General features: G+C 41.4%; 2 protein-coding genes across 2 annotated transcripts in view; one reads left to right on the forward strand and one right to left on the reverse strand.

Moving 5' to 3' along the window:
- The first annotated feature begins 5,758 nt into the window (after positions 1-5,758).
- LOC134602249 (G-protein coupled receptor 61-like) lies at positions 5,759-9,512 on the forward strand. The gene has a single exon (XM_063446959.1). It carries the CDS (start codon positions 5,982-5,984, stop codon positions 7,428-7,430), a length of 1,449 nt encoding a protein of 482 aa, XP_063303029.1. The 5' UTR covers positions 5,759-5,981; the 3' UTR covers positions 7,431-9,512.
- A 4,339-nt stretch (positions 9,513-13,851) lies between these two features.
- RPAP3 (RNA polymerase II associated protein 3) overlaps positions 13,852-14,074 on the reverse strand; it is a 39,874-nt gene continuing 39,651 nt past the window's right edge. The window contains exon 17 of the mRNA XM_063446953.1: positions 13,852-14,052. Within this exon, the coding sequence (XP_063303023.1) occupies positions 13,967-14,052 (86 nt within the window). The 3' untranslated portion in view covers positions 13,852-13,966. The remainder of the gene's footprint in view (positions 14,053-14,074) is intronic.

Consider the following 14,074-nt stretch of genomic DNA (forward strand, 5'->3'; position numbering starts at 1 on the left):
TACAGACAGACATACATACATACATACAGAGACATATATACATACAGAGACATACAGACAGACATACATACATACAGAGACATACATACAGAGACATACATACATACATAATTACATACTTACATCAGTTCAATCTTGTCCCTGGGGTGCATGCTCTCTGGCTCTGTGGAGTCCTGTCGGGCAGCCCAGCCCCATCACTGGGCACCAGCCGCGCTGTGTGGTACACAGGGAGCAGGAATATGATGTCATATCCCCGCCCCCTCCACACAACCTGCGGCAGACACCAGTGTAGGAGGTGGACAGGCAGAGGCTGGGCTCTGCGGGTGGGAATCTCTGGGCTGCACTCGGTCCACGTTACAAGTGCGCTTCCCTTCTTCCGGTCACCCTGATGTTGCGCCCCCAGGGCTGGTGTGCCCTAAGGAGGCCGCCTGGGCCGCCTTATGGTAGCACCGGCCCTGCTTAGGAATCAATTTACAGTGTTAAGCAAATCAACACCAATGCAGAAACCTTTGATCTCAGACAAACTTAAAAGTGCAAAACATTATTTCAACAATGTTACCCCAGAAAACAATGCCTTTTAGAATTCTTGGAATTGTCTACTTTACATACTAATAACTGATGTGATATTTTGCCTCATGAAAATAGGGAAGTGAAGGCTAAAAAAAATCACACATCTCTTGGATGACTTTTGCAAGTCAATTGGGGACACACTCCCCTGTGATTCACAAATTAAAGGATCACTATAGGGTCAGGAACACAAACATGTATTCCTGACCCTATAGTGTTTAATCCACCATATAGGTGGCTTGCCCCTCCTCCCCCTTCGAACCAATATAAAAGTTTAAAACCCACCTTATTTCCAGCGCTGCGAGGGTCTGCCTGCGCTGACTCCACCCCCTTTGGGACATCATCAAATTGCCCGATTTTTAGCCTAGCTAAAATTGGCACAGGGGCGGGGCCAAATGCCATTTTGGCCAATCAGGACCTCCTCATAGAGATGCATTGAATCAATGCATCTCTATGAGGAAAATCCAGCGTCTGCATGCAGTGCGTGGGGACACTGAACAGCAGAGCTGCCTACTATGCAGCACTGAGCCAGGAAGCACCTCCAGTGGCCATCTAAGGAGTGGCCACTTGGAGGTGTCCCTAGGGGCAATGTAAACACTGCCTTTTCTCTGAAATCGCAGTGTTTACATGAAAATGCCTGAAGGGAGCTATTATATTCACCAGAACAACTACATTAAGCTGTAGTTGTTCTGGTGACTATAGTGTCCCTTTAACCCCTTAAGGACACATGACATGTGTGACATGTCATGATTCCCTTTTATTCCAGAAGTTTGGTCCTTAAGGGGTTAATAAGGAAACATTGGCACATTTTACCATGGGCCAATAAAACATTGATGAGTTCAAATCCCCACTATCATGACCTTCAGAAAAGGTAAGTAAGCACCTGCTTACCTTGATGGCAGTCTTTACTGATAAGGCTTGATAAAGGCTCTTTACAAACCGAAACGATGCTGTACTTTGTTCTCCAATAAAGACCTTTGTAGTAAACTCCTTGGTGTGACTGGGTTCTGTCTCCTATGATTTGCACCACAAGATGGCAGCTGCATAGCTCTCCTATGGTCATCAGTTTCTTAAACCACCACACAGAAGGAGGAAATTGGCATTGTCACTCCCTACTCCTATAGGACTTCTGCTAAATTGTTAGAGAAAAGGGGAAATGTGGGCACATCCAGAACATGCATTTGTCAGCAGCGGTGGCAAAAATGAAAGTAGTGGCTCTTGTGTCTATAGCTTGTCTATAGGCTTTTCAATGTAATCGCTGCCTTTTTAATGAAAAGGCAGTGTTTACAATGCTGCCTAGCAACATCTCCAGGTACAGTCACTCAGACAGCCACTAGAGGTGCTTCCTGTGTCAGTGCTGTACAATGTGCAGCACCTATGTCCAGCGTCCCCATGCTCTGAATGGAGATGCTGAACGCTCCCCATAGAGATGTATTGATTCAAAACACATTTATGAGGAGATGCTGATTGACGCAGCACTGAGTTTTGTTACATATGCGCAGTAGCCTCCCAATGATTTCCTATGGGACTGATGATCTCAACCATGAAGGCAAAGCCAGCGATGAAGAAAGGGTAAGTAAAATCACCTTTTCAATGCAATCTGAGGAGAGCCCAGGACCTGACCAGCCACTTCAGCACTATAGTGTTAGGAATACAGTGGAACCTCGGAAGTCGAACGGTCCCGTTCTCGAACAATTCGGAAGTCGAACTAAAAAATGTCTCGGTACACGAACGGTCCTCGGTACCCGAACACATTACGCGGCATTAACCTCTATGGAAATCTTGTTGGTAAACTCGTTGGGACCTTGTTAGTATGATGCATCGCCATTCCATTCTGTTAGGAAACAGCTCTCTTCTCTAAGCAAGCAGCCCATTCTGTCAGCAGAGCTCAATTCTGTCAGCAAACAGCCTCATTCTGTTAGCAGAGCTCCATTCTGCCAGCAAAAGCTTCATTCTGTCAGCAAACAGCTCCATTCAATCAGCAGAGCTCCATCGTGTCAGCAGAGCTACATCTAGTCTTCAAATAGAGCTTAATTCAGTCTTCAAATAGAGTTCCACTCAGTTTTCAATAGAGCTCCATTCTGTCAGCAAACAGCTCCATTCAGTCTTCAAATAGAGCTCCATTCTGTAAGCAAACAGCTCCATTCAGTCTTTAAATAGAGCTCCATTCTGTAAGCAAACAGCTCCGTGCAGTCTTTAAATAGAGCTCCATTCATATTAATATCTTACATTGTTTACACCTCATAGATAAAGCATGGGAAGATGTGTCTTATAGGACCATGAACTCAGCCTGGAGGAAATTGTGGCCAGAGGCTGAAAGAGTGTATGAGGGTATTGAACAGTATGCTCTTGTTGTTGAGGATATTGTGTCTCTGGGGAAATCAATGGGCTTGGAGGTGATGAAGATGTGGAGGAGTTAGTGGAGGATTACCAAAATGAACCCACCACTGAAGAACTCCAAGACCTTCAGAGGGAGCAGCAAAAGAGGGCATCTTAAGAATTGTCTTCAGAGGAGGAGGAGAAGGAGGGAAGGGAACATATTCCTAGTGCACTGATCAAAGAAATGTGCGCGAAATTTTGTTGAAAAATATCACCCTGATAAAGCTGCTGTAAGTCATGTTACAAACATGTTCAATGATAATGCTATGTCTCACTTTAGACACATTTTAAAACATAGGCAACAGCAAGTCTCAATAGACAAATGTATATGAAGAAAAGGTCCAGTGAGCCTCAACCAGGTGTCAGTGGTGTGAAACGATCAAGGAAAAGAACGCCAGAACAGTTACCTATTGCAATTACGGAAGGCGACTCCCCATCCAGAAAATGATAGCTCTTCTCCTTTCCACTTACGCCATCAGCTCTCATCATTACAGGTAAAGTGAACCGACATTTTTATTTAATTTACTGTACATTGTGTTTATTTTTTTTCTATATGATTTGATGCATGTAAGGCATTATTAAACAGTGTTAATTAAAATGCTGTAATTTTGGGGGGTCTGGAACGGAATAATCAAATTTACATTAATTCCTATGTTGAACAAATCCGAACTCGAACAGCCTTCTGGAACGGATTAAGTTCAAGTTCTGAGGTTCCACTGTACATGCTTGTATTCCTGACACTATAGTGATCCTCTTTAAAATCGCCTATCTCAGCAAACATATATGGGGACTCAGTTCCACCATATGTCCATATCGTGTTAAGCCCACCACTGCAGTACTCCAAAATCTGTGGGTTCTAAACTAATTTTTAGATGGGAGACAAATTAAATAGTGCTAGTGCTAAATGAAATCGAGTGTATTTAATTAATCTGTTGTAAGAGCATTGTTCACAATAGATTAATTAAATACACTTTATGTTATTTAGAACTAGGACTATGTAATTTGTCTCTCACATTGGAATTAGTGTAGGTCCCACTAGTATTGGGGCACAGTGATGCAGTGGTGGGCTTAACACAATATGGCCATATGGTGCAATGGAAACCCTATAATTGTTTGCTGAGATGGGTAACTTTTAATAGTCTTGTAAAATGTAAAACTGTATTTTTGTGTGTGCTGTCCCTTAATCTGTACTCTGCTAAATTGTTATCATAGGAAACAGTGGTTTTATTGCCAACACATTGTGTCATGTGAAATTAGCTATATCCTTCCATCAGTTCATATATCTAACATCTCCCTATTCGCCACTGTCATTTTAACATAAATCGTGTAATTCTTTGTGAATTCTCCACAATTATATTTTAGGATTGAAGAGGGGGCAGTCAGTGTGGTCTGTTAAGGGGCACAGACAGCTGGAGTACCACAATGTGGTTTGATCTGCAGGCCCCATTGTTCGATCGGACCCTTAAAGTCACTCCCTAATGGTGGCCCTGGCTGTTATCAACATGCAATACAAATTTATATAATGTAGACCTGCTTTGAGTAAACACATTTAATATGCAGTGATTATCATATTAACAATATTTAAAGGGACAATCTAAGTATCAAATCCCATTAGTATGCATGAGGCAAAGATATTGGCCTGGCAGCCTTGCAGGGCGAAATTAGTGCCATTTCTGAGAAACAGTCATTCGTACAACTTCAGTGGGCTTTGAAACAGAATAGATTCAGTAATGTAACCTATTTTACGTGTTGCGTAAGAAATGGATTTGCTGATGCTGGACTCTGGGCGTCTCTGATGGAGAATCACTGCAATGGCAAATTGCGGTGACTTTACAGCAGGGGTGCCCAAACTTTTTTCCAAGAGGGCCAGATTTGATGAAGTGAACATTCTTTGAACCATTAAAATTGAATGCAAATTAACTATTTTATGCAAAGTTTATTGCAAACAGCATACTTTTCATTTCATCTCTTTATTCTGGCCCTTCTCTCTTTATCCTGTCTCTCTTTATTCTGTCCCTTCTCTCTTTATTCTGTCCCTTTTTATTCTGTCCATTCTCTCTTTCTGTCCCAGCAGGAAGGAACCAATCCCGCAATCGCGCGCACCAAATCCCGCGAAGGCTAACAGATCGCGAGAACGCAGACTGAGGTCCGTCAGTGAATCCCTGAGCGCCGCTCAGGACGGCGGTGTTCAAATCCAGAGATGCCAGGGGTGCTGAGCGACGCCCGGGGATTCACTGGGGGTCAAAACAGATAGATTTACCAAATTAACTGTGGGGCTGTATTAAACCGGAACACAGGCCGGACTTTGGACATGACTGCTTTACAGGATACACCATATGTTTACAATGTTTATTTATAATCAATCCTGATTACTTCAGCAAGAGCGGATTCAAAATTTGGTTAGTGATACTGTGATAGGTATGTGTCAGTGTTGAATTATTGAATTACAGTTAAGTTGTTTAATCGTGATTTATATACATATGTATGTATTGTGTATTTATTTGAGAAGGGCAGTAATCTAAAAACATGTATTTTAGTCCCCTGTGTTAGTTAAACAGAGTCCTTCATTGAGAGAGGTGTTTTGAGGCATCCCATTCTATTTCTCCTGTTACTATGGAGCTTAGTGAGAAGATAATGTGTTTCCAGCCTTTTTTAGGTGTCAGTCTGGGTGGCCGTCCTATCCACCCATTGCAGCCCACATTCCAAGTTCCGAATCCCCGGGGGGAAAGATTCCATCCGTGGAACGTTGTGATAATAAGTGCAGCCCGGGTCAGTTCCTGTCACCTGACGTCAGGTCTGATCATATGGATATTCCCAGGCAGCCTCCCTCTGTCGGAGCCAGTGCAGGAAGCCAGCACTCCCCGTTTAACACGCCCGCGGGGCTGGGGATACTGGATCGTTACAGGTAAGGCATTGGCAGCCCAATGCCGAGGGGACGGTGCGATGTGAAAGGGTCCTCCTTCAGGTGAACGGTGCACCCATACAGGGGAGCTGCACCAGAAGCGGCTGCTGAAGCAGGGAGGTAGGGAGGAAGGATGACTGAGGCCAGCAAGGGGAGAGCCCTGCTTCACTGGATCTCTGCCGGGGAAATGAGCACAGCTCCCGCGGTCACCGTGCTGGGGATGGAGGCTTTGCAGACACATGATGCAGCCCTGAACAGCAGCAACCTAAACGCCAACAGCTCGTCTCTCCCCCTGCTGGATGCTGCGGACCTGCATCAGCCACACAGCATCCCCCGTTACCTTGGAGTCTGCTTCATCCTCCTGCTGGACCTGGTGGCAGTCATTGCAAACGTTGCTGTGGCTGTCGTGATCATTAAAACGCCCAAACTGCGAAAATTTCTCTTCGTAGTGCACCTGTGCATCATAGACGTACTAGCTGCCATCACGGTCATGCCTCTGGGGATTGTGGCGACCACCGGACGAGTGGCATTTGGCGACTCTGTGTGCCAAGCTTACGTCTCTTTGGAGGTCTGCTTCAGCAGCGCCTCCATCCTCACCGTGTCTGCGATAAACATTGAACGCTACTACTATATAGTGCACCCCATGAGGTATGAGGTGAAGATGACCCTAGGACTGGCTGTCTCCGTTATGGTCTTCATCTGGTTTCAGTCATTGCTGACATCAACCCTGCCATTCTTCACACCCCAGGTAGAAGGTATGGAGTCCAGTAATGCCAGCCTGGCCAATGACACCAGGTGCTCCTTACAAAAGAATGCAGGGAACTACAGGAAAGTGTTTGTGACTTTTTTTGTTGTACTGTATTTTGTGTTACCTCTGCTGATCATACTGACAGTGTATTGCAATGTCTTCAAGGTGGCCAGGATTGCAGCTCTACAGCATGGACCTCTACCATCATGGACTGCAAGTCCTCGCCAAAGGTCCAACTCCAGTGGCAGTCAGGCTAATATTATGGCTGGAAATAGATCCCACAGGGTATCCCCAGAAAGGACATTGGGGGGTGCAAAGGCAGCGTTTACGCTCATGATAATTGGGGGACAATTTGTTATGTGTTGGTTGCCTTATTTTTTCTATCACATGCATAATGCTTTAGCAACCAACCCATATAAGACATCAGACAAGTGGGAAAATATTGTAAGGTTGTTTGCCTACACATCCTTTACAGTTAACCCATTTGTTTATGGTTGTCTAAATAGGCAGATTAGAGATGAGCTCATACGGATACCCAAATGCTTCCTCAAACAGTCCGTAGATGAGCAGCTGGGTCTATCTAGCCAAGAAGGCTCAGTGGAGGAGAATTTCCTACAGTTTCTTCAGAGGACAAGTTGCGTGGTGGACAGAAGAAACAGTTTTCCCATTTCTTCTGGTGCTAGGCTGTTTGTCAATCAAAGCACATTGAGTTTCAGAATTCCAGGTCAAATTCTGGAAGAAACTCCAGAGTTAATCCAACAGGAATACACAGTGGGTTTCAAAAGTATACAAACACGTACTGAACAGGAGAATTTACTTGGAGTGACAAAGTGACTGTTTTACGTCTTTGGCGTCCTTGGAAAAATAACACTCACAGGTAGACCAAATACAAGACATGTTGGCAAAACATTATAACAAGCTTAGAGGTGTGGACTGGCTAGGTATTGTTTGTTTAGTCTGAAAACATAATTTTCTTCCTAATCAAAGGGTATTGTGGCAATTATTTACTAATTAACGCTTGTGAGAAGGCATATTACCCTGGATTATATCCAAAAGTCTTTACGTTGAAATAGAATCGAAGAACTCTATAAGATTGTACAAGTGGAAAGGCTTATAAAAGGTACAGCCTTCAAAAGAAGCATGCTCTTCCGGGTGCAATGCTGGCCTGCACAGAAGCCCTAGGTTGCACTAATATTGTACTGTTTTTGTACCACAGCAGGTGATGGAAGATGCACTTGGTATCTTGATCAAAAAGAAAAAAAAAAGGTTACACACCCTTGTTAAAGTATTATCGCATAAATATTTTTAAAAATGCATAACTTTAATAATTTCTCTGGCCTATATATATTTACCATCCCATTAAAATGCCCAGATTCATTTTTGGATATATTATTGAATATTTTGTCTAGGTATGTTAAACCTCAATTGTCTGGATTTGGGCTCTAAAAAATCTATGAAACTGATTTTGAATGTTCTCTTACTAATAGCCTACCGATCAAGCTAAAATACTCAAAAACCCTCTATTCGTTCCTCTTTTTTTTCCTATGGTCGTAATCATTTTATAGCTCATAGGAGAAGTACTGTCTACAGCCCTCTATGGTGAGAGTTTGATCATAATTGCAGTATGTGAGTCGATTAAACGTACATAGACATTTACGTTGTATAATAGAACTTAGTAGAGTTTCTATGCACTGTATAGATAAAGGGGTTCTCAAATTTTGACCCCTTAAGGACACAACTTCTGGAATAAAAGGGAATTGTGACAGAATATTTCCGTCATGTGTCCTTAAGGGGTTAATCCGAAGACCAAGAACCAATAAGACAGTATAAAAGAAAAGCACATCTATAAAAATTGGCTCTGTAGGGTGGGACATACTTCATCATCTACTACTTTTAAGTACTCTAGTAAATTTAACCTATTTCTGTGTATATTTATATTTTGGCAATTAGTCACAAATGGCCTAACTCACCTTGACTCATATAGTCATCTATGCCATACAAATGATGTTTATGAGAGTTACAGAGAGAATTGCGTAGTTAGATCTTCCATTGCTTAAGCTACCTGTATTTAAATTGTAGAAAGAAGACACTATCACGGCAGTGTTATTCACTAAGTAGTAGCAAATTAAAACCAGGACTGCAGAATAAAGTTGGAATTGGCCCTGCTGTGATTATAGCAGTTTGAAGCGGTTTCTAGGTCAGTTGATTTTTGTCTACATTATGCCATTAAGATTTCCATATTCTGCTCTCGTGGAGTTTAGTGAATAACACTATAGGGAATGTAATCAATAAACAGGGAACTGTGGAGCACGGACAAAGGTAATTTGGCCAAAATTACCCAATAAGAAAGATCCTGTTGAAAATGAATTCAACTACTGTTGCAGCGTGGCTGTCCTGGCCTACATTTGCAATGTCTTTGTAATTACCCTAGTTGTTTAATTTTTTTTTTTTTAATACAGTAAAAGTTTGATTAAAATGAACAGCTTTTAATTTAGATCAGGGGTAGCCAAGCTATCCCCCCAGATGACACAGGACTAAAAACCCCATAATACTTTTCTAGCTTAAAGCTGTTTTATGAGACTTTCAATTCTGCGACTGCAGCAAAATACATTTTGGCCGCCCCTTTTTTTTTAGAGAATGATGTACCAAGATACATACTGTCTTTTTTTGTTCTTTTTAGCTTGTGGATAATGTCAGGTCTTATTAAAATAACTTGAGTCTGTGAACAGATAATGTGTGTGTTAACCCACCTCTAGTATTAAAAAGCATACTTTATATGCTAAATACAAGCTTTATATTCAGTGAAATGATTTACTAATTCTCATTGTGAAGGTTGTTTTCTTTTGCAAAATGTACATAGGCTACAGCACCTCTTGGCATGCTTTGGGTGGACTTCAAAGCACAAACAAGCAATAAAAAAAAAATTGCCAAACAAACCATGTGACTGGTGAATTGTTTAAATGTTTTATGCTTAACTGGTTTGTGGTTACATTGTGTTAAACGTTTCTGGTTCTAAAAGTTATTGAAGGAAATATTTCTTAGAATTTTTTTTTTTTAGGCTGAATCGAAAAAGTGTAGAAGACCTGCAACACCTATGATGCCTTGAAAGGATCTGGGACATCCCAAAGATTTAAATATTCTGTTCATATTTCCCCTAATTTGGCAAATATGTTTTTGTGAGGTCTTGAAAATCCATAAATCTATACTGGACTTGGGCGTCTCCATCTTAGCTCCTTCCAATCTTTATTATAAATGTTTCTGCCATTGAACATAGTGGAAGAAATAAAATAAAAACCATATATATATATATATATATATATATATATATATCGTTTTCAATCTCATCTTAATTTGCATTGTACGCCCTGGCTGTGCCTGGACTGAACTAGATTTCATTGTCACTTGCCAAATCATTAATATACAGTTTAGAAAAAATCTGAGCATTACACGAAAGAAAGAAAAAAGGTTAAAGGACCACTCTAGGCACCCAGACCACTTCAGCTTAATGAAGTGGTCTGGGTGCCAGGTCCCTCTAGGATTAACCCTTTTTTTTATAAACATAGCAGTTTCAGAGAAACTGCTATGTTTATACTGAGGGTTAATCCAGCCTCCAAAACCTCTAGTGGCTGTCTCATTGACAGCCGCTAGAGGCGCTTGCGTGCTTCTCACTGTGAAAATCACAGTGAGAGCACGCAAGCGTCCATAGGAAAGCATTTTAAATGCTTTCCTATGCGACCGGCTGAATGCGAGCGCGGCTCCTGCCGCGCATGCGCATTCAGCCGATGACGTCGCAAGGAAGAAGGAGAGGAGGAGGAAAGCTCTCCGCCCGGCGCTGGAGAAAGAGGTAAGTTTAACCCCTTCCTCCCCCCAGAGCCAGGCTTTTTGCTGTAAACTGTTTTTTTTTTCTTGAGATAATATGCAATGTTTGCATTACAGCCTAGGGATACCTTCAGTGGCCACTCCTCAGATGGCTACTAGAGGAGCTTCCTGGGGCAATGCGGCATAGTGTGACTGAAATTCAGTATCTCCACCCTTTAGCATGCAGACACTGAACTTTCTTCATAGAGATACATTAATTCAATGCATCTCTATGAGGAGATGCTGATTGGCCAGGGCAGTGTTTGGCTTGTGCTGGCTCTGCCCCTGATCTGCCTCTTTGACATTCTCAGCCAATTCAATGCTTTCCTATGGGAAAGCATTGTGATTGGCTCAGATTACACCTTCTGATGTCAGCCAAGCAGGCAGATCAGGGGCAGAGCCAGCAGCAGACTGAATTAAAGGTTAGATTTTACTACTGTGAGGGAAGAAAATATTTGATCCCCTGCTGATTTTAAACGTTTGCCCACTGACAAAGAAAGGATCAGTCTATAATTTTAAGGGTAGGCGTTTTTTAACAGTGAGAGACAGAATAATACAAAAAATATAATCCAGAAAAAGGCATGTCAAAAAAGTTAAATTGATTTGCATGTCAATAAGTATTTAAATAAGTATCTGACACCTTCGACTTTGTCAACAAAGGTTTTGCCACCAAGTACGGAGGTCAGACGTTTCTTGTAGTTGGCCACCAGGTTTGCAAACATCTCAGGAGGGATTTCTTACATTGTGTATGCATTTATTTATAAAACACAAAAAGACTACATTACATGTAAAATAAATTGCAGTTTTTCTTTTAAAAAAAAAATCCACAGGTTTTATTTTCTTCTTTGAAATAAAAATAACAAAAAACAAACCAAAACATCTTCCATGTGCATTACGAGTCTTTGGAGAGGTCACTTGCAAACTTGGATATTCTTTCAACAATGCAGTATAAGTAAATGTAAAGCTTTTTGCATGGTATACTCCTGTTTGAAAAAGTCAGTGAAAACGTTAATAAACCCCCCCCCCAAAAAAGTGCTCAGTTTAAAATCCAAAACCAGTACAACCCACAGCTATCTTCTATTTAGCCACTGAGATGTAAAAACAAACAAACAAAAAAATGTCTTGGTGCAGCAGCTACAAACAGCACCACAGCAAGGTAGTGGCACTTTTCAACATTAGGGGGATACATGAAAACCTGACTGCGTGACAGGTCTTCTTTAAAATTGCAAAAAAAGGAAAGTACTTTTTTTATGCATTTTTGAATGCACCTGAACAATGCAAATTAAAAAAAAAAAAAATATATATATATATATATATATTTTAAAAACCCCTAAAATCCTACCTTTTCTGCACACTTGCAAGTTCTAAAGCCAAGGTGATTCATCCCCTTTTTGCCTAGCACAAATTTCATTATTCATGCTGAGCAGTGTCCAGTCAAATACTTTTAATAAAGTAGATTGTTTGCTTCTCTCTCTCCTAAGACCGACGCAGCCCATGACCATCTCCACTGCTTAAAACGAGAGTACCCGTCCATCCCATTCACGGGACAAAAGAAAAACAAAACAAAAAAAGGAGCTAATGAGGAGATATAGGGATATTTAAGATTTCTAAGGGCATGGGACATGCTTAAAGGGACACTATAGTCACCTGAACAACTTTAGCTTAATGAAGCAGTTTTGGTGTATAGACATGCCCCTGCAGCCTCACTTCTCAATCCTCTGCCATTTAGGAGTTAAATCCCTTTGTTTATGAACCCTAGTCACACCTCCCTGCATGTGACTTGCACAGCCTTCCATAAACACTTAATGTAAAGAGAGCCCTATTTAGGCTTTCTTTATTGTAAGTTCTGTTTAATTAAGATTGTCTTATCCCCTGCTATGTTAATAGCCTGCTAGACCCTGCAAGAGCCTCCTGTATGTGATTAAAGTTCAATTTAGAGATTGAGATACAATTATTTAAGGTAAATTACATCTGTTTGAAAATGAAACCAGTTTTTTTTCATGCAGGCTCTGTCAAATCATAGCTAGGGCTGTGGCTAGGGCTGCATAAACAGACACAAAGTGATTTAACTCCTAAATGACAGTGAATTGAGCAGTGAAATTGCAGGGGAATGATCTATACACTAAAACTGCTTTATTTAGCTAAAGTAATTTAGATGACTATAGTGTTCCTTTAAAGGACCACTATAGTGCCAGGAAAACACTCGTTTTCCTGGCACTATAGTGCCCTGAGGGTGCCCCCACCCTCAGGGATCCCCTCCCGCCGGGCTCTGGGGAGAGGAAAGGGGTTAAAATTTACCTTTCTCCAGCGCCGGGCGGGGAGCTCTTCTCCTCCGATCCTCCTCCTCTCCTCCCATTCGGCTGAATGCGCACGCGCGGCAAGAGCTGCACGCGCATTCAGCCGGTCTCATAGGAAAGCATTATCAATGCTTTCCTATGGATGCTTGCGTGCTCTCACTGTGATTTTCACAGTGAGAATCACACAAGCGCCTCTAGCGGCTGTCAGTGAGACAGCCACTAGAGGATTTGAGGGCTGGATTAACCCATTTATAAACATAGCAGTTTCTCTGAAACTGCTATGTTTATAAAAAAATGGGTTAACCCTAGCTGGACCTGGCACCCAGACCACTTCATTAAGCTGAAGTGGTCTGGGTGCCTAGAGTGGTCCTTTAACAATTTTTAATTATGTAAGAGGATACTGGTCCATCAGCATTCTAAACCTCCCCCTCCAGTACTGCCAGTAAACATAAGGAAAATGAATACTTCTATTCCTTAAATATGAATCAAAGCCAGGGGATGTTTGACTAGGGTTACAGAAATTAAGTAATTTAACTCCTGAAATACAGGGACATGATCTATGCATCAAAACCTCTTAAGCTAAAATGTGATTGGTGCTTTGACTGACCCTTTATGTTCACAAAGGCTTTATTTAAGGTTAAGATACTTAATTACAGTATTACAATAATGCAATAGATGTAGATGCGAGACTCGCAGGTCTCAAAGCAGTTGAGGGAGAATGCAATAATACATGCAAAGTTTCATATGCAGTGTTTCGAAAAAAACACAAGTAGGAACAGTACAGAGTTATAGAGGTTTCATAGCCCATCAGCTATTTCAAAGCATATATGAAGAGCGTGTAAACTCCACCGATTCACCGGTGATCCACGGTAGTCGATTGGGCCCGGGCTGGCAGGGGGCTCCCAGAAATAGACTGACCCTTTAAAACCTAACAAAAAAGTTAACATTTTATGTTCACCGCTGCGGAATCTGTTGGCGCTTTATAAATACCAGTAATAAATAAATGTTGAGACTAAAAGTTTATAAAATGAACAAACACACATAGCACCCACTTCCTGCAACTATCAAATCCTCTGACCCAAAGAAAAACAACAAAAAAATAACACTTTCTCAAAAATGTAATATTTATTTAAAAAAAAGACATAGAATTCATGTGTTTTCCCTTAGACATTTTTTTCTGCAATTTTACATCCATATATTATTTGAGAATGACTTTTAAAGACCATATTTCTTCTTCAGCGCTTTTAATGAGTCACTGGCAACTTGTGATTGCTCTATGTGTGCAAATAAGGCATGAACATCTGCAAAGAAGAAAGAAACATA

Source organism: Pelobates fuscus, chromosome 3, assembly GCF_036172605.1.
Source record: "Pelobates fuscus isolate aPelFus1 chromosome 3, aPelFus1.pri, whole genome shotgun sequence".
Taxonomy (NCBI): domain Eukaryota; kingdom Metazoa; phylum Chordata; class Amphibia; order Anura; family Pelobatidae; genus Pelobates; species Pelobates fuscus.

Excerpts from the sequence above, each read along its gene's own strand:
- LOC134602249 (XM_063446959.1), top strand. The coding sequence starts at position 5,982 with ATGACTGAGGCCAGCAAGGGGAGAGCCCTGCTTCACTGGATCTCTGCC.